Source organism: Sorex fumeus, unplaced genomic scaffold (assembly GCF_029834395.1).
Source record: "Sorex fumeus unplaced genomic scaffold, SorFum_2.1 ptg000034l, whole genome shotgun sequence".
Lineage (NCBI taxonomy): Eukaryota > Metazoa > Chordata > Mammalia > Eulipotyphla > Soricidae > Sorex > Sorex fumeus.
In genome coordinates this window covers 23,221,346-23,245,943 of record NW_026606091.1, presented here as the reverse complement: position 1 = coordinate 23,245,943, position 24,598 = coordinate 23,221,346, and the positions used below count along the sequence as shown (strand labels likewise).

General features: G+C 50.4%; 2 protein-coding genes and 1 non-coding gene across 3 annotated transcripts; 1 reads left to right on the top strand and 2 right to left on the bottom strand.

Moving 5' to 3' along the window:
* The first annotated feature begins 278 nt into the window (after positions 1 to 278).
* On the top strand, positions 279 to 15,005 carry BAG1 (BAG cochaperone 1). The gene is made up of 7 exons (XM_056117144.1): positions 279 to 825; positions 2,707 to 2,835; positions 5,705 to 5,787; positions 9,340 to 9,450; positions 13,154 to 13,261; positions 14,038 to 14,100; positions 14,760 to 15,005. The coding sequence occupies exons 1-7, from the start codon at positions 789 to 791 to the stop codon at positions 14,820 to 14,822; spliced, it is 594 nt and encodes a 197-aa protein (XP_055973119.1). The 5' UTR covers positions 279 to 788; the 3' UTR covers positions 14,823 to 15,005.
* On the bottom strand, positions 5,899 to 6,002 carry LOC130026709 (U6 spliceosomal RNA). Its single transcript, XR_008792907.1, has one exon. It is a non-coding gene; the product is annotated as a U6 spliceosomal RNA (small nuclear RNA).
* Positions 15,006 to 17,492: 2,487 nt separating the features above from the next.
* Positions 17,493 to 24,344, bottom strand: SPINK4 (serine peptidase inhibitor Kazal type 4). Its single transcript, XM_056117390.1, has 4 exons — positions 24,264 to 24,344; positions 20,730 to 20,770; positions 19,317 to 19,429; positions 17,493 to 17,580 (listed from the first exon to the last, which is right to left on the bottom strand). The coding sequence occupies exons 1-4, from the start codon at positions 24,322 to 24,324 to the stop codon at positions 17,535 to 17,537; spliced, it is 261 nt and encodes an 86-aa protein (XP_055973365.1). The 5' UTR covers positions 24,325 to 24,344; the 3' UTR covers positions 17,493 to 17,534.
* Between the last annotated feature and the right edge of the window lie 254 nt (positions 24,345 to 24,598).

Below are 24,598 nucleotides of genomic sequence, written 5' to 3'. Positions count from 1 at the left end.
AGGAAGGCGGGGCCTGCGCGGGGTGGGCGGGGCCTACCGGGGCGGCTTCAGCGAAGCAAGGGGGCGGGGCCCGCGTGGGGGCGGGACGTAGGCTAGTGGGGGGCGGGGCCCAGGCTGCAGGGGTGGGCGGGGCCCAGGCGGCTTCGGCGAAACAAGGGGGCGGGGCCCGCGGGGGGGCGGGACGTAGGCTAGTGGAGGGCGGGGCCCAGGCTGCAGGGGTGGGCGGGGCCCAGGCGGCTTCGGCGAAACAAGGGGGCGGGGCCCGCGGGGGGGCGGGACGTAGGCTAGTGGAGGGCGGGGCGCAGCCCGGGTCAGCGGCCGAGCGGGGGCCTACGGCAGGCGGCGGGGCGGGCTTGCGAAGGGCGCACGGCTCAGCTCCCATCGCTGGGCGGTCAACAGGCGCAGGTCTGGCGGAGCACGGCGCCGGGCGGAGACTTCGAGGCGACCGGCAGCTGCAGGGCCACCGGCGGCGCGCCACTCGGCCGGGCCGGGAGCAGCGCCCGTCGGAGCCTTCGCCCCAGCACTGTCAGTCTCCTCGGCGGTCGTCGGTCCAGAGCGTGGCCGCCGGGAATGTCCGGCCCCCCGGGAGCACCCCCGCCGGCGCTCGCCGTCCGCGGGTGAGGAAGAAAGCCCGGCCTCGCACGGCCCGGAGCGAAGAAGTCCAGTCGTGGAGCGAAGAGACCAGCCGGAGCGAAGAGGTGACCCAGACCGAAGCGGTGATCCTCAAGGAAGAGGTGACGCAGACGGACGACGTGACCCTGACCGAAGAGGGGGACAGGAGCGGGGAGATGGCCGCAGCCGGCCTCAGCGTGACCGTCACCCACGGTGAGCGCGGGCGGCTGGGCGGGCGCCGGGCAGGTCGACCAAGGGCCGGCGGGTCGCTGGTTCCGGCCACGTGCGCCTCGGAAGCGCACTCTCGCCGGGGATCACTCCTGATTGTGCCCAGGGACTAGAACCGATCGGTGCCCGGGGATCACACCTGATTCAGTGCTCAGGGATCACTCCTCACTGTGCCCAGGGACTGGAACCGATCGGTGCGGGAGGATCACACCTGATACAGTGCTCAGGGATCTTTCCTCACTGTGCACAAGGATTAGTACCGATTGGTGCGCCGGGATCATTTCCTAATTCAGTGTTTAGGGCTCACTCCCGACTGTGCCGAGGGATTAGTACTGATCGCCGCTCGGGGATCATTCCTGCTTCGTGCTCAGGGATCACTCCTGACTGCTGGGAGGTAAGGGGGGGCGCATTACTTTTGGCTTCGCACTCGGATCACTCCTGACTGAGCTCAGGGATCACTCTTGACTCTATGATCACTCTTGACTCTAAGCTAAGGGATTACTCCTGGCTCCGGACTCGGATCACTCCAGACTAGCCCAGGGATCACTTTTTTTAATTTTTATTTTTTTCTGATTTTTTTGGGTCACACCCAGCGATGCTCAAGGGATTTCTTCTAGCTCTGTACTGAGGAATTACTCCTGGCAGTGCTTGGGAATCATATGGGATGCTGGAGATTGAACCCCTGTCGGCCGTGTACAAGGCAAACCCCCTACCCGCTGTACTATCTGGCCCCCAGGGATCACTCTTGACCCTATGCTCAAGGATCACTCCTGGCCCCGCACTTGGATCACTCCTGACTGAGCTCAGGGATCACTCCTGGCTCTACACTCAGATTAACTCTTTGTAGGGTTGGGGGATCATACAAGGTACTGGGGATCCAACCCTGGTCGGTCTCGTGCAAGTCACAGCACTAAAGACTGGACCATCTGGCACCCAGCCTGCCCTTTCGAGTGACCTTGGGATGCCTCCTTTCTAGGCATCTGGTTCCTTTATGAAGTAAGCTGGTAACACCAGCCCTGCTGACTTCACTTGGCTGTTGAGCGGGGCTCAGGGCTTGGAGTCATGAACAGGACACAGGCCACTTACTGGAAAAGAATTGGCACTGTGGCTCCAAAAATAAATTTTCTGTGGACTGTATTCATTCATCAGTCCTTTCTTTTCTTCCTTGTATTTTTGTTTTGTTTGGGGGCCACACCCAGTGGTGCTCAGGGGTTACTCCTGGCTCTGCACTCAGGAATTACTCCTGGCAATGCTTGGGGGACTACGTAGATTGCTGGGAATCAAACCCAGGTCAGCCATGTGCAACTTACCCATTGTACTATCTCTCTGGCTGTCGTCTGTCTTGTTTTTATGGTGCACCAACCATGTAGGTGCAGCTATACCCAGTGCACTAGAAGGAAAAACAGCCTCCTGTCCATGACAGCAGGGGAGACTAGCAGACAGCACAGTGTTAAGGGAGATAAAGACACAGGAGGCAGATAACTTGAGTGGGAAGTATGGACTTTTCACATGATGTCAGGTTTGGACTCTACCAGTTGGGTCTCGAGAGGCAGATCTTAACTAGACAGAGCTCACAGTTCATCTTTGAAATAGGGAATACAGGTAGTATCTATCTCATGTTTGTTCTGAAAGTTAAGTTGTTGCCTGTAGTAATACAACCGCCCCCCCCCCCCCCCCACATCAAACGCTTAGCTTTACTTATGCATTTATAACAGGGAACACCTTGCACAGGATACCACGGAAACGCTCGGCAGGTGTGGGGACAGGCCACATTTGGGGTAGGAAGCATGCGGACTGGTCTTTGAAGGCAAATGAAGAGTCAGTTTCTGTGAAAGAGTTTTTCGTGCAATGCTTTGCTCTCTGCAGGCAACGAGAAGCACAACCTTCATGTCACTCCCAAGGAGGGTTGCAGTGAACCGGTTCTCCAAGACCTGGCCCAGGTTGTTGAAGAGGCCACAGGGGTCCCAGTGTGTTCTCAGAAACTCATATTTAAGGGTAGGTGTTTCTCTTGTAGATTTGAGTCCTTGTTTCTCATTGCAGGGGTAGGTACCGAACCATATAACCTCACCTAATGGTGTAACTCGATTTTCAAACGGGGACAGTTCTTGGTATTTTGTGTGTGGGGATGGGGTGGGGGGAGGATGGTGTTCCTAGTGGTGTCTGGGGTACCACAGGATGCTGAGGGTGGGACTCAGAGTTGCTCGTATGCCAAGCACACACATTCTGGTCCGTCTCTCTTTCGCCTTTTTGGATTTATTCAGTTGTTTGTTTCTTGAGCTAAAATTTGCTGGGTTTCATTGTTAAGGAGACACTCAAGACCTTGGGCGGGTGTTAGCATTGAAGGCACGGGAAAAGTTGACTGAAATTTGCAGGTAGGCTTCCCTGGCTGAGTTGGATCCTTGGATGTTCGTGGGGTACCCATCACCACTTTTTCGCACCCTTTGTACTGGGATTCTGATGAGCTCATAGTCTTCTTGCTTGGTGAGCATCTGATTTCTCCATGAGAACAGCAGTCTGTGTGGGCAGTGCCGTGTGTCCAACTCTTGGCCCAGTGCAGTAGAGGAAGACGTGAGGGCTGACAGTGCAGCCCAGCTGAGGCTCTGCTCTCTTGCCCTTCTGCAGCCTCTGTCTACCATTTTTTTCATTTATCTGATGCGCCCACATTTATTCCATTTGATACCAGTCTCTATAAAGGGTTTAGTGTTGGGAAGCCACTCCTTCTATTTTTTCATGGGGTGTGGGGAGTTAGAGGACGAGCACCAGGGATTGAACCCAGGGTCTCATACACGTGAACCATGCACTGCACCGCAGAGCTCTATCCTTGGCCCCTTGTCTTTCCCTTGTATTTTTCATTTAATTATTTTATTTTTATTATCATTATTGGTTTTGAGCCGCACCTGGCAATGCTCAGATTCCTTCTGGCTCTGCACTCAGGAATGACTTCTGGCTATGCTCAGGGGACCATATGGGGTGCCAGGGATCCAGTGTGTGTTGGCTGCATGTAAGGCAAATGCCCTACCTGCTGTGCTATCACTCCAGCCTCATTGTCTTTCCTTGTCAAAAATACTTTCTGAATTATAGGGGCTAGAGAGAAATAACAGACAAAGGTTAGGCTCCTACCTTGCATGCAGTGGACCTGGTTTAATGGCTGGTCCCCTGCGGTCCCCTGAGCATTGTTGGTATGCCCCAACACTCCACCACCATCTCTTTTTTTTTTTTTTTTGCTTTTTGGGTCACACCCGGTGATGCACAGGGGTTACTCCTGGCTCTGCACTCAGGAATTACCCCTGGCGGTGCTCAGGGAACTATATGGGATGCTGGGAATTGAACCCGGGTCGACCGCGTGCAAGGCAAATGCCCTACCCGCTAAGCTATCACTCCAGCCCCACCACCACCCTCTCTTTTTGGGTCTTTTTGGCGGGAGGTTGGGGCCACACCCCTTTCCAGGCTTACGCCTGGCTATGTGCTTAGGATCACTGCTGGTGGGGCTAGGAGACCCATATGGAGTTTCTGGCATCAAACCTGGCTCTACCACGTGCATCCTACCCCCTGTTCTGTCTCTAGCCCCTTCCCCACTTTCCTTTTTTTTTATTTTTATTTTTTTTTAGGATTATAAAGACAATTGAAATCCAGATCTGAAAATAAAAGGAAGCATAAAGGAGATAATGTTCTCCCACATAAAATCCCTCATAATATTTTAATATATTCTGTTTTATCTTATTTATTTATTTATTTTTTTGGTCCTGGCATCCAGAGCGTGGATTCGTGTGTGTGTGTGTGTGTGTGTGTGTGTGTGTTTTGCTTTTTGGGTCACACCCAGCAATGTATAGGGGTTACTCCTGCTCATGAACTCAGTAATTACTCCTGGTGGTCCAGCCCCTCGTACTTTTTTTTTAAGTTGACAAAATTGGGACATTGACTGGACAGTTTTTTTTTTTTCTCTTTTTATTTTTTATTTTTTTTTCTCTTTTTTTAAAAATTTATTTATTTATTTATTGAATCACCATGGGAAAGGTTACAAAGCTTTCAGGTTTAGGTCTCAGTCATGCAAATATCAAGCACATTTCCCTTTACCAAAACTTATTTTTTACCATGAAGAACCCCAATAAAACCCCACCCCCCACCCCTCCCAGTCCCTGTGGGGCGGATGAATTCTAGTTAACACTCTATCTGCTTTGATTAGATTCATTGTTTCAATAAAAGATTCACCACTATTATTTAGAGTTTACCCGCCCGACTGGACAGTTTTTATAACCTTTTTTTTTTGGCAGTTCCGGCAGACCAGCCCATGGGCTCATGCACAGAAGGCAAGTGCTGTACTACAGGGCCACATTCCAGACCTGACCTTTTTTTTTTTTTTCTTATGACACTGAATCTCCTACATGGTGGCTTAGAAGTTTCCTGTTGAAAGGAGTTTTAATTTCTAAGAAACCTTTATGGTTCGATGTATCATTAATCTTTGTGATGAAGGTTGTACTGAAAAACATTGTTTGTTGTACAGCCATATGTCCCATTACTTGTTTAGGATAAGTATCTGAAATGAGTATTGGATCATGGTACTTTTCTTAAAGGTTGTATCAATCTCTTCTATTCTTTTTTTTTTTTTTTTTTTTGGTTTTGGGCCCACACGCAGTGGTGCTCAGGGCTTACTCCTGGCTCTGCACTCAGGAATCACTCCTAGCGTGGCTAGAGGCACTGTATGGGGTGCTGAGGATTGAACTCAGGCTGACCATGTGGAAGTGTCCTGCCCTCTGTACTAGTAGCCCTGGCCCCCACCTTATCCTTCTCTCATTTATGAACGTTTGTCTTTCTCATACCCTCACTAAAACTTATTTTCAGTGTTGTGCGATTTTTCTTTTTGCAGGAAAATCTCTGAAGGATCTAGAACAACCACTATCAGCAGCTGGAATTCAAGATGGGTGCCGGGTCATGTTAATTGGGAAGAAGGTAAATCTTTTTTTCCACAAGACTACTACAGTCAGATCACTAAAATCTTTTCTACATGTTTCTGCTTTTATTTATTTATTTATTTTTCACTCTTATCCCCTTTTTTAATTAAAATATATGGAGTGCTTCATGAATTTTGCTGTCATCCTAGTACAGGGGGGTCTGTATCTAATCTCTGTATTGTTCCAATTTTAGTATAGGTGCTGCTGAAGCAAATGCAGTGTTCTTGTTTCATTTCTTTTAAAGTTTTATTTGTATTTTTTGGGGGGGGCTTCTTGTTTTTAGTGGGAGCGGGGCACACCTAACAGTGCTCAGGGCTTTCTCGGGCTTACTCCTGGCTCTGCAGTCAAAAACCACATGTGGTCCTGGGGAATCAAACATGGGTCAGCCACTTGCAAGGCAAGGGCCCTACCAGCTGTACTCTCTGGTCTTTTATTTGTTTGTTTATTGTGTAGGGACTGGGCCACAGCCAGTGGTGCTCAAAGGTTACCTCTGGTTCTGCAGTCACAAATTACTCTTGGAGGTGCTCAGGGGACCATGTGGGATGCTGGGTAACAAACCAGGTCAGCCATGTGCAAGGCAAGCCCTGACTTTCTGACCCTATCATTTTATCTTAGTAACCATGGTTTACAACACCGTAATGGGGTTTCATGCATACAACATTCCAACCCCACACACCTAGCATTTCCCTCCATCATTGTCTCAGGGTTACCGCCACCATGGTAATTAAGTTCAGTTCTGCAGACCACTTCACAGTTTGTTTCTTTGGGCCATTTATGCTTCTCTATTGTCCCACATGTGAGTGAGGCCATTCTGTATCTATTCATCCATCATTCATCCCTATCACCTGGCTGAATTCATTCAGCAGCATCCCTCCAGGTTTACCCACATAGCAGCAAATTGAATGTTTTTTTTTTGTTTTGTTTTGTTTTCTTATAGCATGCTATGTGTCTGTTTTAAAGGCCAAACTGAGGGCCCAGATTCGAGTATCATTGGTGAAATAGCTGTCCCTGAAACAATGAAGTTTCCTCCATTTGTTTGATGGCAGCGCCTGTTTTATTATTCTGTGTCCTCTGTTCCTGCTGGTTAGGGCTTTTGGCTCTGGGAATCAGGAATGCTTGAGTTCCCTCAGTAAGGTGACTTTTGTTTTGGTGGTGAGATACCATTCAGCATGCCCGAGACCAGTTTTACTCACTTTTGGGAGGCGGATTTATGAGACAGCAATTTATTTTTATTTTTAAGTTTTTAAGTTTTATTTATTGAATCACTGTGAGAACAGTCACAGAGCCTTTCAGTCTTGGTCGGTCATACAATGATCAAACACTCATCCCTTCACCAGTACACATTTTCCACCACCAGGAACCCCAGTATACCCCCCTCCCACCCATCCAGAGAGAGCAATTTATTAAATAAATAAAACCTGAAGATTTGAAAGATGAATGTTCCAAGCTAGTTTTTTGGAGCCATTTTCCCTTCACCCCTTTTACGCAAGTATTTGACTGGAAAGAAAGACTTACCCAGGAGAACTGAGGTACAGGTAAGACTCTTGCCTTGAAAGCAGCACACCTGAGCACTTTAGGGTGGCCCTAAACATCCCCCTCCAAAAAACAAAGAACTGAGTGACAAAAAGCCAGTTGGTCACAGAGAGACAATAGAGACAATAGCTCCTGGGGTAAAGAGAGGGGACCTTGGTGTGCCCTCATGTGACACCATCGGGTTGTTGGTCATAAGTTTCATTCAGGGGCCGGAGTGATAATACAGTGGGTTTGCCTTGCCTGCAGCTGGCCCAGGTTCAATCCCTGTTACCCCATATGGTCCCCTGAGCACTGCCAGGAGTAATTCCTGAGTGCAGAGCTAGGAGTAATGCCTGAGTATCACTGGGTGTGACCCCCCCACCCAAAAAAAAGCTGCCATTGCCTTCAAAATGGTGACTGATTCATAGTGGAGAGAAGGCAGAGATTAGCAAAAACAAAGTCTACTCCAGGTTCGAACTTCCAAGAAGTAGGTTTAGGGTTAGTGTACAGCAGGTTAGCTGCTTGCCTTCCACACGCCCAACCCAGGTTCAATCCCTGACACAGGGTCCTTCAAACCCCACCGGACTGCCCCCTGAGCACAAAACCAGAAATAAGCCCTGAGCACCACTGGGTGTGGCCTGAAAACAAAACTAAAAAAGAAATGGGTTTAGGATTTGGCCCAAAGTATGTCAACGATTTGAATAGGGTCAAAGCAGGAAACTGCTGTTACTGGCTACCCATTTGGTTAGGTGAGCAATGGAAATGTTCTAGATTTTTCTTTTTTTCTTTAATAGCTTAGGGAGAATGGTTCTGGGTTCAGTGGTCAGAACCTAAGAGAGACCAGAGCGATAGTACAGCAGGTAGGGCATTCGCCTTGCATGTGGCTAACTGGGTTTCATCCCTGGCACCCCATATGGTACTCCAAGCACCTCCAGGAGTAATTTCTGAGCTCAGAGTAAGGGGCATCACCAAGTGTGTCACCAAATAAATAAATAAAAATTAGAAAGCACCTCTGGGATACCCAGTTGCTGATTCATGTCCTAGCTCCCATAAGTAACAGCCTCATGTTACTATACACTAAACCTTAGTTTCATCATCTCAGACAGTACCCCCCTCATTGGGTTGCTGTAAGACTTAAAACACTAGTACCGTTGAAGTGCTTAGGATAGCACCTTGGCATATTGAATGAATATTGAATATTCAATATTCAATATGGTCATCATCATCATTATCACATTTAATGGCAGAGCTCAATTGGTGGATGTAGGAAGGAATTCCATTGAAAGGAATAGCAGACTTTTCTCCAGTCTTGTTTTTCTGGACTTCTCATAGATATTTACTGTAATCTTTCATGCTTCAGGCTTTATTTTGTCTATGGGTATCAGCTAAAATAGTATCTAGTACCTGGATTGGTTCAAAAACTTTTTTGGCGGGGACAGGAGTTACACATCCAGCAGTTCTTGTGACTCTGCTCAGGCAGTGGCGGGGAACTGTATGCTGTGCTTGGATTCGAACTATTGAACCAGGCACAGCTGCGTACAAGGCAACTGCTTTAACTTCTGTATTATCTTTCCAGCCCAGGCTCATGTTTTTGAATCTGGACTATGATACCTTCACATGTTTACTTGATGCCTTCTCTCTAGTCTAGAGTCTTTGTAGATAGAAAACATCCCTTTTATTATTTTTAAAAAAAAAAAAAACTTTTTTATATTACCCTCAACCTATTTTCTTTTTTTCTGGGGGGGTCATACCCAGCGATGCTCAGGGGTTACTCCTGGCTCTGAATTCAGGAATTACTCCTGGCAGTGCTTGGGGGACCATATGGGATGCTGGGAGTCAAACCGAGGTTGGCCACATGCAAGGCAAATGCACTGCCTGCTGTACTATCACTCTGGTCCCTCAAGCTATATTCTAAAAAACTGCCCTGTGAAGACTATTTTCTGTTTGGATGAGCCAAATTGTAGTCAGATTTTGTCCCTCCCTCCCCCCGATGGAAGCTATTGTTCTTTATCATTTACTTCATTTTATAATATTTTAGAACAATCCAGAAGAGGTGGAACTAAAGAAGTTGAAAGATTTGGAAAAGTCTGTGGACAAGATATCTGGCCAGCTGGAAGGACTGAATGAAGATCTTACTGGACTCCAGCAGGTAATTCTTGACACCTTGACTTTCCACCTTGTCAGACATTGTTGAGCTCTAACAGTTGCGGTTTCCAGGCCAGCCTCTCTAGTCAGATTCCTTCATTATAGTGACATATCTGACCCTTTCTATTACTGCGGGCAAGTTTGCCTCATCTCAGATTCCTTTTCTTCAGAGACAGAAATGATGGTCTCTTTCCCTCACAGGATTAAACAAAGTAGTTTAAGCCAAATACATACTGGGTATGCTGTAAGGATTATTGTCACTGTCACTTTTTGTTTGGTTGGTTGGTTTTTGGACCACACGCAGTGGTGCTCAGGTCTTAACTCCTGACACGCTGGGGGTACCATATGGGGTGCTGGGGACTGAACCCAGGTCAACCACATGTTAGACCAGCACCCTACCTGGTAGGTGGGTTAGACCTGCTCCGGCTACGATCTGTCTCTTTCCAACCCCTCGCTGGATCCATTTGTTCCCCTAGAATGCATCTGCCATGCTACAGGCCTTGTAATAGGTAGCGTCTCTCAGTCTCATCTGCAATAATGTGCTTAGCAAGACAGAGAACTGTCACTGTCACTGTCACTGTCCTCCCATTGTTCATTGATTTTCTCGAGTGGGCCCAGTAACGTCTCCATTGTGAGACTTTGTTGTTACTGTGTTTGGCATATCAGATACATCACGGGTAGCTTGCCAGGCTTTGTCGTGCGGGTGAGATACTCTCAGTAGCTTGCCGGGCTCTCCGAGAGGGGCGGAGGAATTGAACTCGGGTCAGCCATGTTGGCTGCGTGCAAGGCAAACGCCCTACCTGCTGTGCTATCGCTCCAGCCCAAGACAGAGAACATTCCATTGATTGATAGATGGTCCAAGTCGAGCCTACTCTTTCTGTGAGAGTGTACTTGGACCTTTCTTCTCAATTTCATATGTAGGTTGGGGCTAGAGCAATAGCACAGAAGGTAGGGTGTTTGCCTTGCACGTGATTGACCTGGGTTCGATTCCCAGCATCTCAAATGGTCCCCTGAGCACTGCCAGGCGTAATTCTTGAGTGCAGAGCCAGGAGTAACCCCTGAGCATTGCTGGGTATGACCCAAAGAGGAAAAAAAAATTTTCATATGTAGGCAATGGGGTACTAATTAGCCCCATCAGCAACCGGGTGATGAATAGCCCCTAACACATAGACTCCCCCCCACCGCATTGTTTCATACTACAATGTCTGTATGCTTGTGTTTTAATTACACAAGTAGTGTATACAGTTTGCACATTTGTGTGGAGGGGGATTGGTTGTTGTTGGGGGGCACCCTTGGTGGTACTGGTAGGTGGGATAGAAGGGAGTTTGCAGTGTCAGGGCTCAAACTCAAAGCCTCCCCCACACAGGACATGCTCCACCTGAGCTAGGTCCCTAGCTCCAGGTGTTAGATGAAGAACATGGGGGAAACTAAGGATTACCTATAAAGCTCAACTCAACTATATAACAACTGAAGAGCAAATTGTATTTTTCGATTTTAAAAAATTTGGTTTATTTGGTTGGGGAGTATAATATACTAGGAGCGTACTTGCTTTGCATGCAGTTGATACCAGTTTGATCCCTGGCACTGTGTGTGATCCTGAGTACAGAGCAACGCAAGCTGTATCCCAAACCTTCCCCCACAACCCCCCACCAAACAAAAGAAAATTTGTGAATTTTTTTTTATTGAATAAAAACATTAAACATTTCCTATGTCATCAAAACTTATCATACGGGCTGGAGTGATAGTACTACGGGTAGGGTGTTTACCTTATACGAGGCTGACCCAGGTTTGATCCCTGACATTCTGTATGGTCCCACCAAGAGTAATTCCTGAATGCAGAGCCAAGAATAAATCCTGAGCATCACTGGGTGTAACTTCCCCTACAAAAATAATCAAACTGCGATGGGAAGTTGGTTTAAAGGGTGGAACGCAAACCTTCACGCCAGCTGTCTAGGTTTGATCACACACACTCCCAGACTCCCGCGGTCCCTGAGCACTGCTGGGAGTAGCTTTCCCCACCCAGATAAAAGAAAAGTGATCACAGTTCTCAAAACTTCCTATCATGGGGCCGGAGCGGTAGTACAGCAGGGAGGGCGATTGCCTTGCGCGCAGCCAACCTGGATTCAATCCCCAGCATCCCATATGATCCCCCAAGCACCTCCAGGAGTAATTCCTGAGTGCAGAGCTAGGAGTAACCCCTGAGCATTACTGGGTGTGACCCGAAAAGTAAAAAAAAAAAAGCAACTTACTATCAGCTGGGGAGATCACTCCATTGGGCTGAACGCATGCTTTGAAAGCCGGAGACCCAGGCTTGATTCTCACAACCACCTGGTCCAGAGCACTGCAGGAAAGATCCCTGAACAACTCCCAGTGCCCCTGAGCATTGCCAAACAAATAAAAGTACAGTATAATAGTTCATTGTATAGGGACTGGAGAGACAGTACAGTGGGTAGAATGCTTTTTTCTTGCTTTTTTCTTACGGCCTATCTAGGTTCAATTCCCAGCACCCAATAAGGCCCCATGAGGCTTGCTAGGAGTGATTCCCTGGGTACAGAGCCAGGAGTAAGCTCTGAGCACTGCCAAATGTGCCTCCCCCCAAAAAAATAAGTGAATCATATATATATTGATGCAGAGAATTCATTTAACCAACACTGTGGCTTCTCACCTGCTCTTACTTATCATAATACATAAAATTGTCAAGCACTGCAACCTCTAGTGGCAATCTCTGAGCCCTTTCTATTTTTTTTTTTTTTTTTTGTAGAATAAATTCTTTGATTTGGAATTGCTGGCTAATACGGAAAGCTTTCTCCTCATATCAAATCTGCATCTTTAACTCTAGAGTTTGATAAATATCCTTAGCGATACCTGCTGTCTACCTGTTGTTAGCAATGTGACCCAGATACAAAACAGTTTGAAACAAATTATTTATATATTGTGGACCAGGCCTCTTGCTCACTGGCACAGCACATACCTTGCGTGTAAGAGGCCCTGGGTTCGATCCCTTGGCACCACACACAGACAAGAAATTGTTTGTTAGTTTGTGACTTGGTTTAGGTTTGTGGCCACACCCAAAGTTGCCAGGTGCTGCTTCAACTTGCTGCTCAGAGGTTGCTCTGGGAAATGCTTGGGGGACCACCTGATGCCAGGGATTGACCTCTGGGTCTCCAGCATGCAGTGCGTTCCAGTTTTGTGCTCTCCCCACAGCCAAGTGCTGCTCATTTGTCGACACGTATCTATATGTCATGAATTAAGTTGAGCATCTACAAATATGCCCCCCTCTGAAGTCAGTGATCATCTGGGATGATGTCATATTATTCCTTGGAAAAATTAAGAGCACTGTGTTACAGATAAATAGCTTCCTGGAGCTCACAAGCCAGTCAGTGGCAGTCAAGCTTCAAACTGGGCCCCTTCATCACCACGCCCCGAGCTCCTGCTGTGTCCTTTTGTCTGGGGGTTGTATGCTTCCACCAGGCTTGCTTGGCTTGCAGAGTCTTAGGCATTTGCAAGCCCCGAGAGGCCCTGGGAGAGAAAGGGCCTGGCTCGGTGCTTGGGTTGACTCCAGGCCAGACACTCTCATTTTTTGCCAAGAGCTGAAGTTGTTGGTCTGAGGTCTGGCCCGGCCGGCAGTACCACCTTGTCAGTGCCTTGGCTAGTTGTTTCTCATCCAGCCGTAACACCCCTTGCAATGGTGTATTCCTCCTCCACAGGGTTTTCTGGTCAAAGATATACGAGCCGAAGCTCTCTGCAAACTCAGCAGGAGAGTCAAAGCTACGATCGAGCAATTTATGAAGATCTTGGAGGAGATTGATGCGCTGGTAATTACTCTGCGGAGAAGAATGAGTTTCCCTTGGCTATAGTTCACTTAGCTTCGCTCTAGGGTGAATGTTCTGCTCACCTGAGCTGCCCCATCACCTCAGGATATTGAGCCGTACTTTTGCCGGCCCCTGATAGGTCCCGGGTGAGTACACAGCAAGATAAGACAATTCTCGATTTCTAGCCGCTCCCCATCTCTCCAATTGAGGCTTTTATTATTTTTTTTCCTTCTCTATGCTGGCAGGCTCTGTAATTGTCATGAGGTTGGGACCCAAGTGTTCCCAGGTCCTTGTGGTCCGAGAAACACAGTGTAACTCCTGTGAGTGTCCACTAAGCACATTACCTATACAGAACCCAGCACTCTCGTACTGGGAACTGCTGATGCCGGGCCCCTTTTTACAGGTGATGGGCAGTATCTCCAGACCGATGTCTCCTCCTTGAGCATGAGCTACTCCGTTAGGGGGCGGGTGGACAAGGTAGTGAAAAGGAAATAGAAGGTGCTTTCCAGCCACTGTGAGCACAGGGTCTGCCCAGGACATAGAATCCACAGGTAGGAAACAGTGCCAGGTCAGAGCCCTTGGCACGGGGCATCCTCCTTGGGCCGGGTGTAGAGCCAAAGGAGCTTTTGGAGGGGTGGAGATTAATGGGAAGGGCCTTGGGGGAATCCAGTCTTGGAAGTGAATTAAACCCTGAAAACTTATTTCACCTGTGACCTGTGTGATATACTCTGGGCAGAGACCTTCACCTGCCACTTTCTCTGAGAATTACCCTTCCATAGATTCTACCAGAGAATTTCAAGGACAGTAGACTGAAGAGGAAGAGTTTGGTGGTTAAGATTCAGGTGAGTTGTGGGGTAGAGGGTCACAGTATTGTGTGTGTGTGTGTGCGTGTGTATGTTCACAGTAGGGTTGAGATGTGGTGTGTGACATAGACTTTACTATTTGTTTTTTTTTTGCATAAGCCTAGAATGCAAGAGTCCTTTCATGTACCTGTGTTAGTTTGAATTGAAACATTTTAGGGGTCTTCCCTGGAGAGCAGGTGGGGCTGACATCTAAATGGACTGGCCCGTCTAACCCTGCATTTATAGCACAGTGGCCTCGAGGCAGGACCCGTCCTCTCCCCTTTTGGAAGGGTGTTATCTTAAGCTCTTCTCAACTTATTTCCTACTGTGGCCCCTTTCAACCTTATTTCCTTCCTGTTCTCCCACCCCCACCTCCTCCTCCTCCTGCTTAGTCCCCTGGTCTCATGCCGTGGATCCTCCACATAAAGGGGGGGCCCAGAGAATATCCCCGACTGAGAAACCTGCCCAAGAGCATTATTGGAACCCCAGTCCCAGGCTTCCCTCCGCCTCCCCCGGAAGCATGGAACCCAGGTCCTGCCCACCAGCACAGCCTGATGGCAGCGCCCCCTGTGGGCGTCTTCGAAGGCCAGCTGCAGAGGGCCTGGCTGAGAGGAGATTGGCTAGTACAGGTGGACCCTCACTGTACCTTTGTCTTGTAGGCATTTCTAGCTGAATGTGATACAGTGGAGCAGACCATTTGCCAGGAGACAGAGCGACTATAGTCCACAGACAAGAGTGGTGAGTGGGGCAAGGCTTGGCCCCCACTGAAGAACTCTACCCCCTTCTCAGCCCCGTCTGGAACAGAAATCACCAGACTGATTCCCCAGGACTGTGGGGGAATGATTGCCCATTTTCCTATGCCCACATCTGTGCCCAGTCAACAAGAATCGCCTTTGCAGCCTGAAGTGGCCCTCCTGTTGTCTCTGCTGTCTTCTCGAGGCCCACTGCCTCGGGGGAATGCGGGGGTCCAGCGGCCCAGTCTGTCTGGCTCGTTTGCCTTTAGGGTGTTTTCCTTGGCCCCTGGAGAAGGCGCCTTGGCCCGGAGGTCAGCCTAGCCCCATAGGCCACCCTTGGCTCTGGCAGTACGAGGCCTCTGGTGATGAGCTCATTGGCTCCTGAGCGTCAATGGGAGTCCCAGCATGCCATGTCCACACAGCACGCGTGCTGAGGTCTAGTTCCAGCACAGCCTCCCTTGCTGGTTCACAGGCCCTGTCCTCACCTCCCAGTGAGGTGACAGCTACTTGGCCCGGGAGATCTCAGGAGACCATTCTCGAGGTGGTGTGGGGCAGGGCGAGAGAGGCGGGGTCTGTGGTTGAGGCATGCGCTGCCTCGTCCCCAAGTAAATCTGTGGAGGGTGCGTGCCGGGCGCTGTTCTGAGGTCTTTAGCTGTATTAGTCATTTAAGCCTCACACGGTCTGGGAGATAAAGGTTATACCATCTCCACACACAGAGCTGAGGAATGTAGGGACCTTGTCCTTCCTCCCCTCCAGGGGACAGAATGTAGCCACAGTGGCTGGGTTGGAGCCACAGCCTCGAATCCTGAAATGGAAACCAAAGCACTGCTGGGAGTGAACCCTGAGCACTGCAGGTGTGTGTGTGTGTGTGTGTCCCCCCCCCAAAAAAAACAACAAACAAACAAAAATATAGGTCCATTTGTGAAAGAAATGGACTGTCTTGGGATTTTGGTCTTATAGCCAGACTTGCTGCAGCATCATCTCCATGTAGGTCTCACCCGTGGCCAGTAAAAGGGGCCTCCTGGTGGCCTCCCAGCTCCGGTTTGTGCGAATCAGTAGTGACTGCTGCCCAGGTTCTCGTTTCAGTGAGGCGGGAGGAAGGGGGGAAAACTTGGTCGCTCAGCAGACACCCCTGGTCCACCTTACTTCTGGAGCAGGACTCGGAGCCCACAGGAACCTGCTGTGCCCTGGCCGGCCTTGACCAAGCACTTCTACCCTCCCAACCCTCCAATACTGTTATCAGGAGCTCCATTCTCAGGAGTATTGGACATGTCACAGGCCGAGGGCAGGCCCCAGTGGGATTTTTGGAATGGGTTCCTGTGGATGGTTGTGTGAGTGCATGTGTGTGCGGTGTGACCCTGTGGCAGTATTAGACAGAAACATGTTTAACAGTCATTGGAGGTTGACCGGAAAGAGTAAAAGGGGCTGGAGGCGCCCACCATGGGGATACTCGGGGACAGGGGCAGTGAAGGTTGTCAGCCACAGCAGACCTGACCCACTGTTTTAACAAGGATTGTTTCAGCAGTATAGCGTTCATTCATTCATTCATTCATTCATCATCCTGTTAATCGTCGATTGCCTCGAGCAGGCCCCATAACGTCTCTTTCATCCTAGCCCTGAGATTATATTCAAGGCTTTTTAGGAGAATGAGACCCATCATTGTTACTGGTATTTGGCATATTTGGTGCACCACGGGGAGTTTGCCAGACTCTGCCCTGTGGGCAGGCTATATTCGATAGCCTGCAAGTTTGTCCAGAGTAGGAATGAGATAATGAGATATCATAAAAAGATGTTCAGATAAGAACAGTGAAGGTTGTCAGCCACAGCAGACCTGACCCACTGTTTTAACAAGGATTGTTTCAGCAGTATAGCGTGTCCCACATAAAAGTCCCCGCCTCCGTGTGTGTGTGTGTGTGTGTGTGTGTGTGTGTGCACGTGTGTGAGAGAGAGAGAGAGAGAGAGAGAGAGAGAGAGATAGAGAGAAACAAACTGACTTGGGTTGCAAGTACTGCCCAAGGAGAAGACCATTGGGGTGTGGGTCCCTCCCAAGGCTGATGTTGGGGGCTGGAGTGATTCTACAGAGGGCAGGGCATTTGCCTTGCATGCAGCCAACCCGGGTTCGATTCCCAGCATCCTGTATAGTCCCCTAAGCACTGCCAGGAGTAATTTCTGAGTGCAAAGCCAGGAGTAACCCCTGTGCATCACCGGGTGTGACCCCCCAAAAGAAAAGACTGATGTTGGCCCACGGACTCCCACAGGCCGAATGTACCAACCTTTGTCTCTGTGCCAGTCACTCAAGCCACACTCACACTGAGTCACGCGCTCCGCCTCTGAGCACCTTCCTGCGCCCACCCTGGTTCCTGGCTCCAGTGACAGGCCAGGCTGGAGCTGACAGGAGTGCCCAATAACAGTATTGGAGGGTTGGGAGGGTAGAAGTGCTTGGTCAAGGCCGGCCAGGGCACAGAGGCACAGAGGCCTGCCAAACCTCTAAGCGGGACAGGGTTATTTAAGGAGCACAGCAGCAATGGGAAGGACATCAGGTACCGAGTGGGGAGACACCCATCCCTGCAGACCCCGCCTCCCCAGAATCCCCAGAGACACGGCCCGCTGGGCTGGCTCGGGCTGGATCTTTATTTCAAGTCACGCCCGCTCCCGCCCCACCACTTTTCTCCATCCTGAAGCTTCAGAGCTGCTCAGAAGTCAGCATCTGCCGTCCTTCACGATCTGGATGTCCTCTTTGGTTTTCCTAGGGTCACAGAAGACAAGATGAAGCCACCTCAAGAACTGTCCCCTTCCTGGTGCCCTGAGGCCAGGCCCCCCAGGCTCCTCGCTGAGCCTCCCCCCTCCCGCCCCGCAGCTGTGCACAGAGCAGGGTACCAGGGGGGCCTGCAAACATCCTCATACCTCTCCCAAACCCCATTCCGCTTCCTGGGTTTTGATGTCCCTTTGAAACTCCAGCTCTGTCCAGCCAGGGCACTGACCCAAATTCTAGGTCTGTTCATGCACGTCCCTGGCACATCTTGGCTGGCATGAGCTGGAGGCCCAGCTCCACAGACCTGCTGCAAAGCGCCCCCTCCCAGTCTTCAGCCCACCCATCCTCCCATGTAAAAGCCACGGGGCTCCTGTGTCAGCCTGTGTCTAAGTAAGGACCATGCCCTGCACATCCGGAGCGTGGCAGATTCCAGGAGCTCTTCTCCCATCTCAGCTATGGCCAGCTCAAGGGTCCTGCCACTGAAGAGCTGTGACCAAAGAGGTGCTTTTCCAAACCAAGACTGTTTCCCGCCCTACCCACCTCCCTCCCTCTCCTTCCAACTTTATATTCCTGTGCATCCAACGTGGTAGATCTCCTCAAACACTGTAGCACTGTAGCACTGTCCTTCCATTGTTCATCGATTTACTCGAGCGGGCCCAGTAAAGTCTCCATTGTGAGACTTGTTACTGTGTTTGGCATATCGAAATACATCACCGGTAGCTTGCCAGGCTTTGCTGTGCGGGCGAACCGGACTCTCCGAGAGTGGCGGAGGAATTGAACTCGGGTCGGCCAGGTCAGCCGCGTGCAAGGCAAAGGCCCTTCCTGCTGTGCTATCTATCGCTCCAGCCCTCAAACACAAACTGATTTTTTTTTTTTTTGCTTTTTGGGTCACACCCAGCAATGCACAGGGGTTACTCCTGGCTCTACACCCAGGAATTACTCCTGCAACAGCTTGGGCAACCATATGGGATGCTAGGGATCGAACCCAGGTCGGCCACATGCAAGGCAAGCGCCCTATCCACAGTACTAATCACTCTGGCCCACAAACTGACTTTCAAGGCCTTCCCGAACTTGTTTCTACACTTGGAATTACCTTCCCCATTCCTGTTCCTTCTCTGTCCTGGATAATTTCCTTGCCGGGTGGGGAGGGAGTGGATTTTGTCCCAGTTTATCCTTGGGAAACCTTGTGGGAGTGGAGATTGCCCCATGCAGTGTGCAAGGCAAACACCCTAATCCCTGCCCTATTTCTGACCCTGTAGGTCATTTCTGCTTATCTCCTAGGCTTCATCTCCCCCCAAGGCTGCCTTGCCTTCGTCCTTAACCGTTCCCTGGGTGCCCCAGCTGAGCCTTTTGAAGTCTGCATTGCTATTGGTTACAGATGGTTTCCTTCTCATTCTGGGTCCACATCAGCGGGCCAGCGATACTCACTCCCCCATGCCAAGCACGTCATTATTATTATAATGGTCCAGTAGTCCTTGTTGACTGGAGGAATAAATGAACAAATAATCCAACCCAGGGTTTCTGGCCACAGCAGAAGTGCTGAGTTGCCATACCGCGGGGAAGCATGCTTTTCTCTGACCGACACCCTTGTGTGTTCCCTGTGGGAGGCCTGTGAGGCTGAGTGTGGGGGAAGGAGCAAGCGAGTCAGCAAGCGGGTCAGGTCTCGCCCCTCTCCAGATTGGTGAGCCCACCCAAGTGAGCCAGAAAGGACGGTTGGGGATTGAACTTACATGCGGGCCATGCAGAGGTGGCATTCACTGTCATACGTGACCCCATTCGTGCCACAGACCATGTTGGAGGATGGGGAACAATCTGGAGACTCCGTCATGTGTTCACAGAAGGGCTGCGGGAGGGGAGACAGCACTCAGGGATCCGAGACGGCAAGGAAGAATCTGAGGGTCCTACTTGGAGGATTGCTGAGGGGGGTGGCCCCTGGGGCCTGAGTACAGCAGGCAGGGCACTTGCCTTGCATGTGGCTGACCCAGGTTCGATGCCTGGCACCCCATATGGTCTCCTGAGCCCACCAGGAGCCATCCCTGGGCACCACTGGGTGCAGCTCCCAAACAAAAACGCAGGCCCCAGTGAGCATAAAGCCAGCCCCCAGGGCTTCGGGCAGGTCTGCTTCAGGCTATGTGTGTGTATAAAGTGACTAAGCCCCCGCATCTGTGGAGCCTGGGGATAGACAGCCAGGTGTGGGTCTGTGGTCAAGCCTGAGATCGTGCCTGGGCCAAGGTCATGCTCACACACTCCTGGGCAGGGATTCGTGTCCTTCAGAGTCTGGCTAGAACCTGGGCTGCTGTCCCAGCTTCAGAACTAGTTGACCCCTCACTCCCAGGAGGCCCCTCTCCTCAGGAACTCCGCAACTTACCCTCGCAGGCCCTGGGTGTGGGAAGAACTGGAGAATGGGATGGGGATCAGGACTCTACTCAAGGTCAGAGGTCAAGGTCAGTACTGAGGCAGGCTCAGGACAGGGAGGGGTAAGGAAGGAGGTGGTTTGGGGGTGAGAAGAGGTGAGGAGGTGAGGTGAGGAGGGGCAGAAGTAAGGCCAACCTCCATGAGCTGTGTGTCAACACGAGTTATTTCTACCCTCCGCCTCATTTGCTTGGTCAAGAACAAACCTTCATTCACGGGGCAATTGGAGTAGTGCCCATGAAGTCTCGGGGCTCTGGCTGCTGGATGGGACCTCATTTACACACATGAAGGGTGGGCTGAGGGTCTCCAGGAGGCCAACCCCATTCCTCGGGAACCACCCCCCCCCCCCCGCGCCCCCGCCCCGGGCATCATATCCAGGACCAAGGGAGAGTCAGGGTCCAGGGGAAACTTGTGTTCACTCTCCCAAGTGAAGAGCGGTTATGGGGTTGTTGCTGAGGGGGGTGGGGGTGGCATACTCCCCCCAGAGCACTCAGTGCTCCAGGTGTACCTCTTGAGTTTGAGCCCCACAGGGAGTGTCTGCAGGGTACAATGCAGTGGGTTGAGTCCCAGTGAACCTGGAGGGGGGTCTCATTGCTTGGCATAGGAGGACTCATTCAGCGAACTCAGAACCACCCCCCCACCACCTAGCCCTCAGGAGCACTGCTCTCCCAGCCCATGGACATGGCTTCCTTCTGCAAAGGGAAGGCCAGAATCACCAGCGGCTGCCTTACCATTCTCGAGAAAACGAGCTTTTCTGCCGACACAGACACATCTGGAGGTGGGGGAAAAACAAAAACAACCAAGAATGAGAAGATGTCAACTCAAGGTCCAGGTGGGAGGTCTGAGGTTGCTTCTGTTTTTGTTTTGTTTTGGAGTTTGGGTTTTTTTTTTTTTTTTTGGCCCACCTGGTGATACTTCTGGTTCTGCACTCAGGGATCACTCCTGGTGGGGCTCAGGGGGCCATATGAGTGCTAGGAATTAAACCTAGATTGGCTGTGTACAAGACAAGTTCTATGCCCGGTTTATTATCTCTCTAGTCCCTAAGGTTGCTTCTAAAGGGGCCCAGCTGTGAATCCATTTGGGACCCCTCAAGAGGAGGGCTAGTATGAAGATGAAGCTGCTTGCGTAGCATGCAAGCCACAACACTGGTTCAAATTCCAGTATTGCATACGGGCCCCCCAAATATCGCCAGAGGTGACCCCTAAGCACAGACCCAGGTGCGACACTGAATAAACAGAAACCCAACAAAAACCCAGCAGTTCAGGGGCTGGAGCGATAGTACAGCAGGTAGTGCTTTTGCCTTGCATGCGGCTGACCTGGGTTCAATCTCTGGCATCCCATATGGTCCAACATGCATTGCCAGGAGTAATTCCCTAGTGCAGACCCAGGAGTAACTCCCTCAGTTACTCAGTAACCCCTGAGTTGGGTGTGGCCCCCAAACCAGGAAGAAAGAGAAAGAGGGAAAGAAAGAGGGAAAGAAACAGAAAGAGGGAAAGGAAGAGGGAAAGAGAAGGAGGGAGGGAGGAAGGAAGGAAAGGAAGGAAGGAAGGAAGGAAGGAAGGAAGGAAGGAAGGAAGGAAGGAAGGAAGGAAGGAAGGAAGGAAGGTTAGTTCAGCAAAGGGCAGTAGCACAAGCTGAGCATACACTTTGCCTACAGGAGCCCCAGGTTTGATTCTCAGCACTGTATGCCCCCTGAGTAGCACTGGGAGACCCCCCCCCAAAAAAAATGGACCAGATAGCCAGGCAGGAGCTAAGGGCTGGTGCTCAGGGGCCCTCAGGCCTCCAGATTCACCAGCGAGCACAGGCACCAGGCCCAGAAGACACTCAGATGGACCCAGATCTGCACCCTGAGTCACCCTGAGTGTGGGAGGGGCAGTGCTGCAGGGGTGAGACCGAAGTGCGGAGCATGGAGAAGGGGGGAGGGGGTGAATTGTTTCCTAGCACCCCAGCACCTCCAGGTGTGGCTGTAACTTGAAAATTAAAGAAGGAGGAAAGGAGGAAGGCAGGGAGGGAAGGACGGAGGGAGTAAAAGAAATGGAGCTGCGTCACCCAACGTCCCATCCCTCAGGAAAAGCCCATAGCTAATGCCAGCAAAACAGAGTACAATGACCTAAAGCCCTCACTCCTACTCAGAATATCACCACCTGTCACCCAGGTGTCAAAGCACACCACTAGGGTCCCTGGAGACCTCTGAGGCCTCTAAGGCACTGTGCCCCAGTCAACTGTCCCTTCACCTGTCTTCCTCAGAGCACTCCCCATAAGCCAACTTCCGACCATAGTCAGATTCCTGAGGAATTCGGCCAAGCCATAGATTAGATTCGGAAAAGGGCAATTGAGTAAGGGCAAAGCTGGGATGTACACATGGATGTCAGGCTCCAGGGCCAGCTCTTTCCAAATTTACTGATAGACCTTGTGGCCCTTCTGGCCTGGATAAAGCACTCATAGGATGTGATGTCTGAGAATGCTGGGTGGATGAGGTATCAGGAGTCAAGTTAACAGCACAGGGTAGTGTGGAGGGTCTATGAAAATTTGGCAAGGACAGGAAGCTTCTTGAGTATCCTGGGCCCAAGGGAGTCATAAGCTCTTTTTTGTTTGTTTGTTTTTGTTTTTTGGAGAGGTGTTGGATTTTGAGACCTCACCCAATGTTTCTCAGGGACTACTCCTGGCTCTGCACTTAGGATCCCTCCTGAAGATGCCTGTGGCCAGGGATCAAGCCCAGGTTGCCTTTCCCCAAGATAAATGCCCTACCTTCTGAATTATGGCTCCAGTTCAAGAAGTTATAAGCTTTTATCAAAAATTAAATTGATAAAAATCAGTTAGTGACAATTTATTGCTATATGATTTTAACTACTATGTAAATATTGTCACAATGGAGATGTTACTGGGCCCACTTGAGCAAATCGATGAACACCGGGAGGACAGTGACAGTAAATAAATTCAAGTCATTTATTACAAAAAAAAAAAAAAGAAGTAAAGTCTTCTGGAGCGATAGCACAGCGGTAAGGCATTTGCCTTGCGTGCAGCCAGCCCGGCCAAGCTGGGTTCGATTCCTCTGCCCCTCTTGGAGAGCCCGGCAAGCTACCAAGAGTATCTCGCCTGCACAGCAGAGCCTGGCAAGCAACCTGTGACGTACTCAATATGCCGAACACAGTAATAACAAGTCTCATGATGCAGACATTACTGGGCCCACTCGAGCAAATCGATGAACAACGGGAGGACAAAGGTCTTAACCTTACAGGAGAGAGCCCATCTTTGCCTAGGGGCTGCAGTGAAGTATATGTGGGTTCCAGAATTTTCTCTTGGTGAGAGCTGTGTATCAAAGAAGGAGTAGAGCAGGTGCCATCACTAGAGGGGTTCAAGGTGCAACGGCTTACGCTTTGCTGGGGAGGTTATCCTAAGATTCCCCAGGGAGGGAGCAAGGAACTGAGACAATTGTCTGTCCCTCAAGGGTTGGTGTTTACCCCTGGTGTTTGCATCAGAATGAAAATCTCGCCTGTCCCCCCACTGCTTAAAGCCTTTTGGTGACATCATGGCTACAACTGGAAATTGCTCCATAGTCCTTTGACAGAAAATGGGTGAATAAATTCCTCTACCTATAAGCAACGGATAGCAATGTTACCTATAAGTGACTACTACTCAACAGTAAAAGCAAGTAGACAGCTGGTGTTTTCACAAGACTAAATCTCAAAACCACACTAGGCAGCTGGGTCAGAGCAATAGAACAGCAGGTAGGGCCTTTGCCTTGTACACGGTCAACCCAGGTTTGATCCCCGGCATCCCCTTATGGTCCCCCAAAAACCACCAGGAATAATTACTGAGTGCAAAGTCAGAAGGTAGATAGCCTTCTGCTTCCACAAGTGGTAAAGAAATGGGGGGCCCATGAGGGGAGGGTTTTTTTTTCTTCAAAATTTTGGACCAGAGACCAGAATTGAATCCAGGTTTCCTTTCTCCTAGCCCAGGGCTTTCCCCGCCATGGGGGAAGGTTGCAGGAGGGAACACAAGCAGAAGGCTGGAGAGATAACCCAAAGAACTGGGGAGCAGTCTTTCATGTGGGAGGCCCAGATTGCAACCCCAGCACTACATGGTTCCCGAGAACTACCAAGAGTGACCCCTGGACAATGAGCCAGGCTCCCCCTGCCAACCCCAAAAGAATCTATGCAGAAATCTAAGACCTCAAGAGGTGCCCCAACCCCTGCATCTACCCTCACCCAAGCTCACCTACTGCCACCAAGTCACAGAGAAAGAATGCAGTTACTCCCACTCACCCCTGTTCACGACAAAGAGGGCAACCAAGGCCAGGACAAGCACCCGCAGGGCCACAGCCATGCTGATCGTGGGTTGGTGTGGCTGAGCTGCCTGGGATCTGGGCCGGGAGAAGGACGGGGGCTGTTTATAGTCCTGGTCCCCACCCTTCTCTTATCTGGGAACAGGTGGGAGCGTCCCTCAGTGTCAGTCTGCACCAGGGCATACTGAAATTGCTTGCTCTTGGCACAGATGCCAGGATTTAGTGGCACAGTGGCAAGGGGTTGATGATCACGGGACAGTTGATTTCCAGAGTGAGGAAAAGTTCAGACAACTCGCAAAGCTGACTCCATGTGAC

Excerpts from the sequence above, each read along its gene's own strand:
- BAG1 (XM_056117144.1), top strand. The coding sequence starts at position 789 with ATGGCCGCAGCCGGCCTCAGCGTGACCGTCACCCACG. Across the intron at positions 826-2,706 it reads CAGCGTGACCGTCACCCACG|GCAACGAGAAGCACAACCTT; the intron begins GTGAGCGCGGGC and ends TGCTCTCTGCAG. Across the intron at positions 2,836-5,704 it reads TCAGAAACTCATATTTAAGG|GAAAATCTCTGAAGGATCTA; the intron begins GTAGGTGTTTCT and ends TTCTTTTTGCAG.
- SPINK4 (XM_056117390.1), bottom strand. The coding sequence starts at position 24,324 with ATGGCTGTGGCCCTGCGGGTGCTTGTCCTGGCCTTGGTTGCCCTCTTT. Across the intron at positions 19,430-20,729 it reads AGCTCGTTTTCTCGAGAATG|CCCTTCTGTGAACACATGAC; the intron begins GTAAGGCAGCCG and ends CCCCTCCCGCAG. Across the intron at positions 17,581-19,316 it reads CACCTCTGCATGGCCCGCAT|GAAAACCAAAGAGGACATCC; the intron begins GTAAGTTCAATC and ends CTGTGACCCTAG.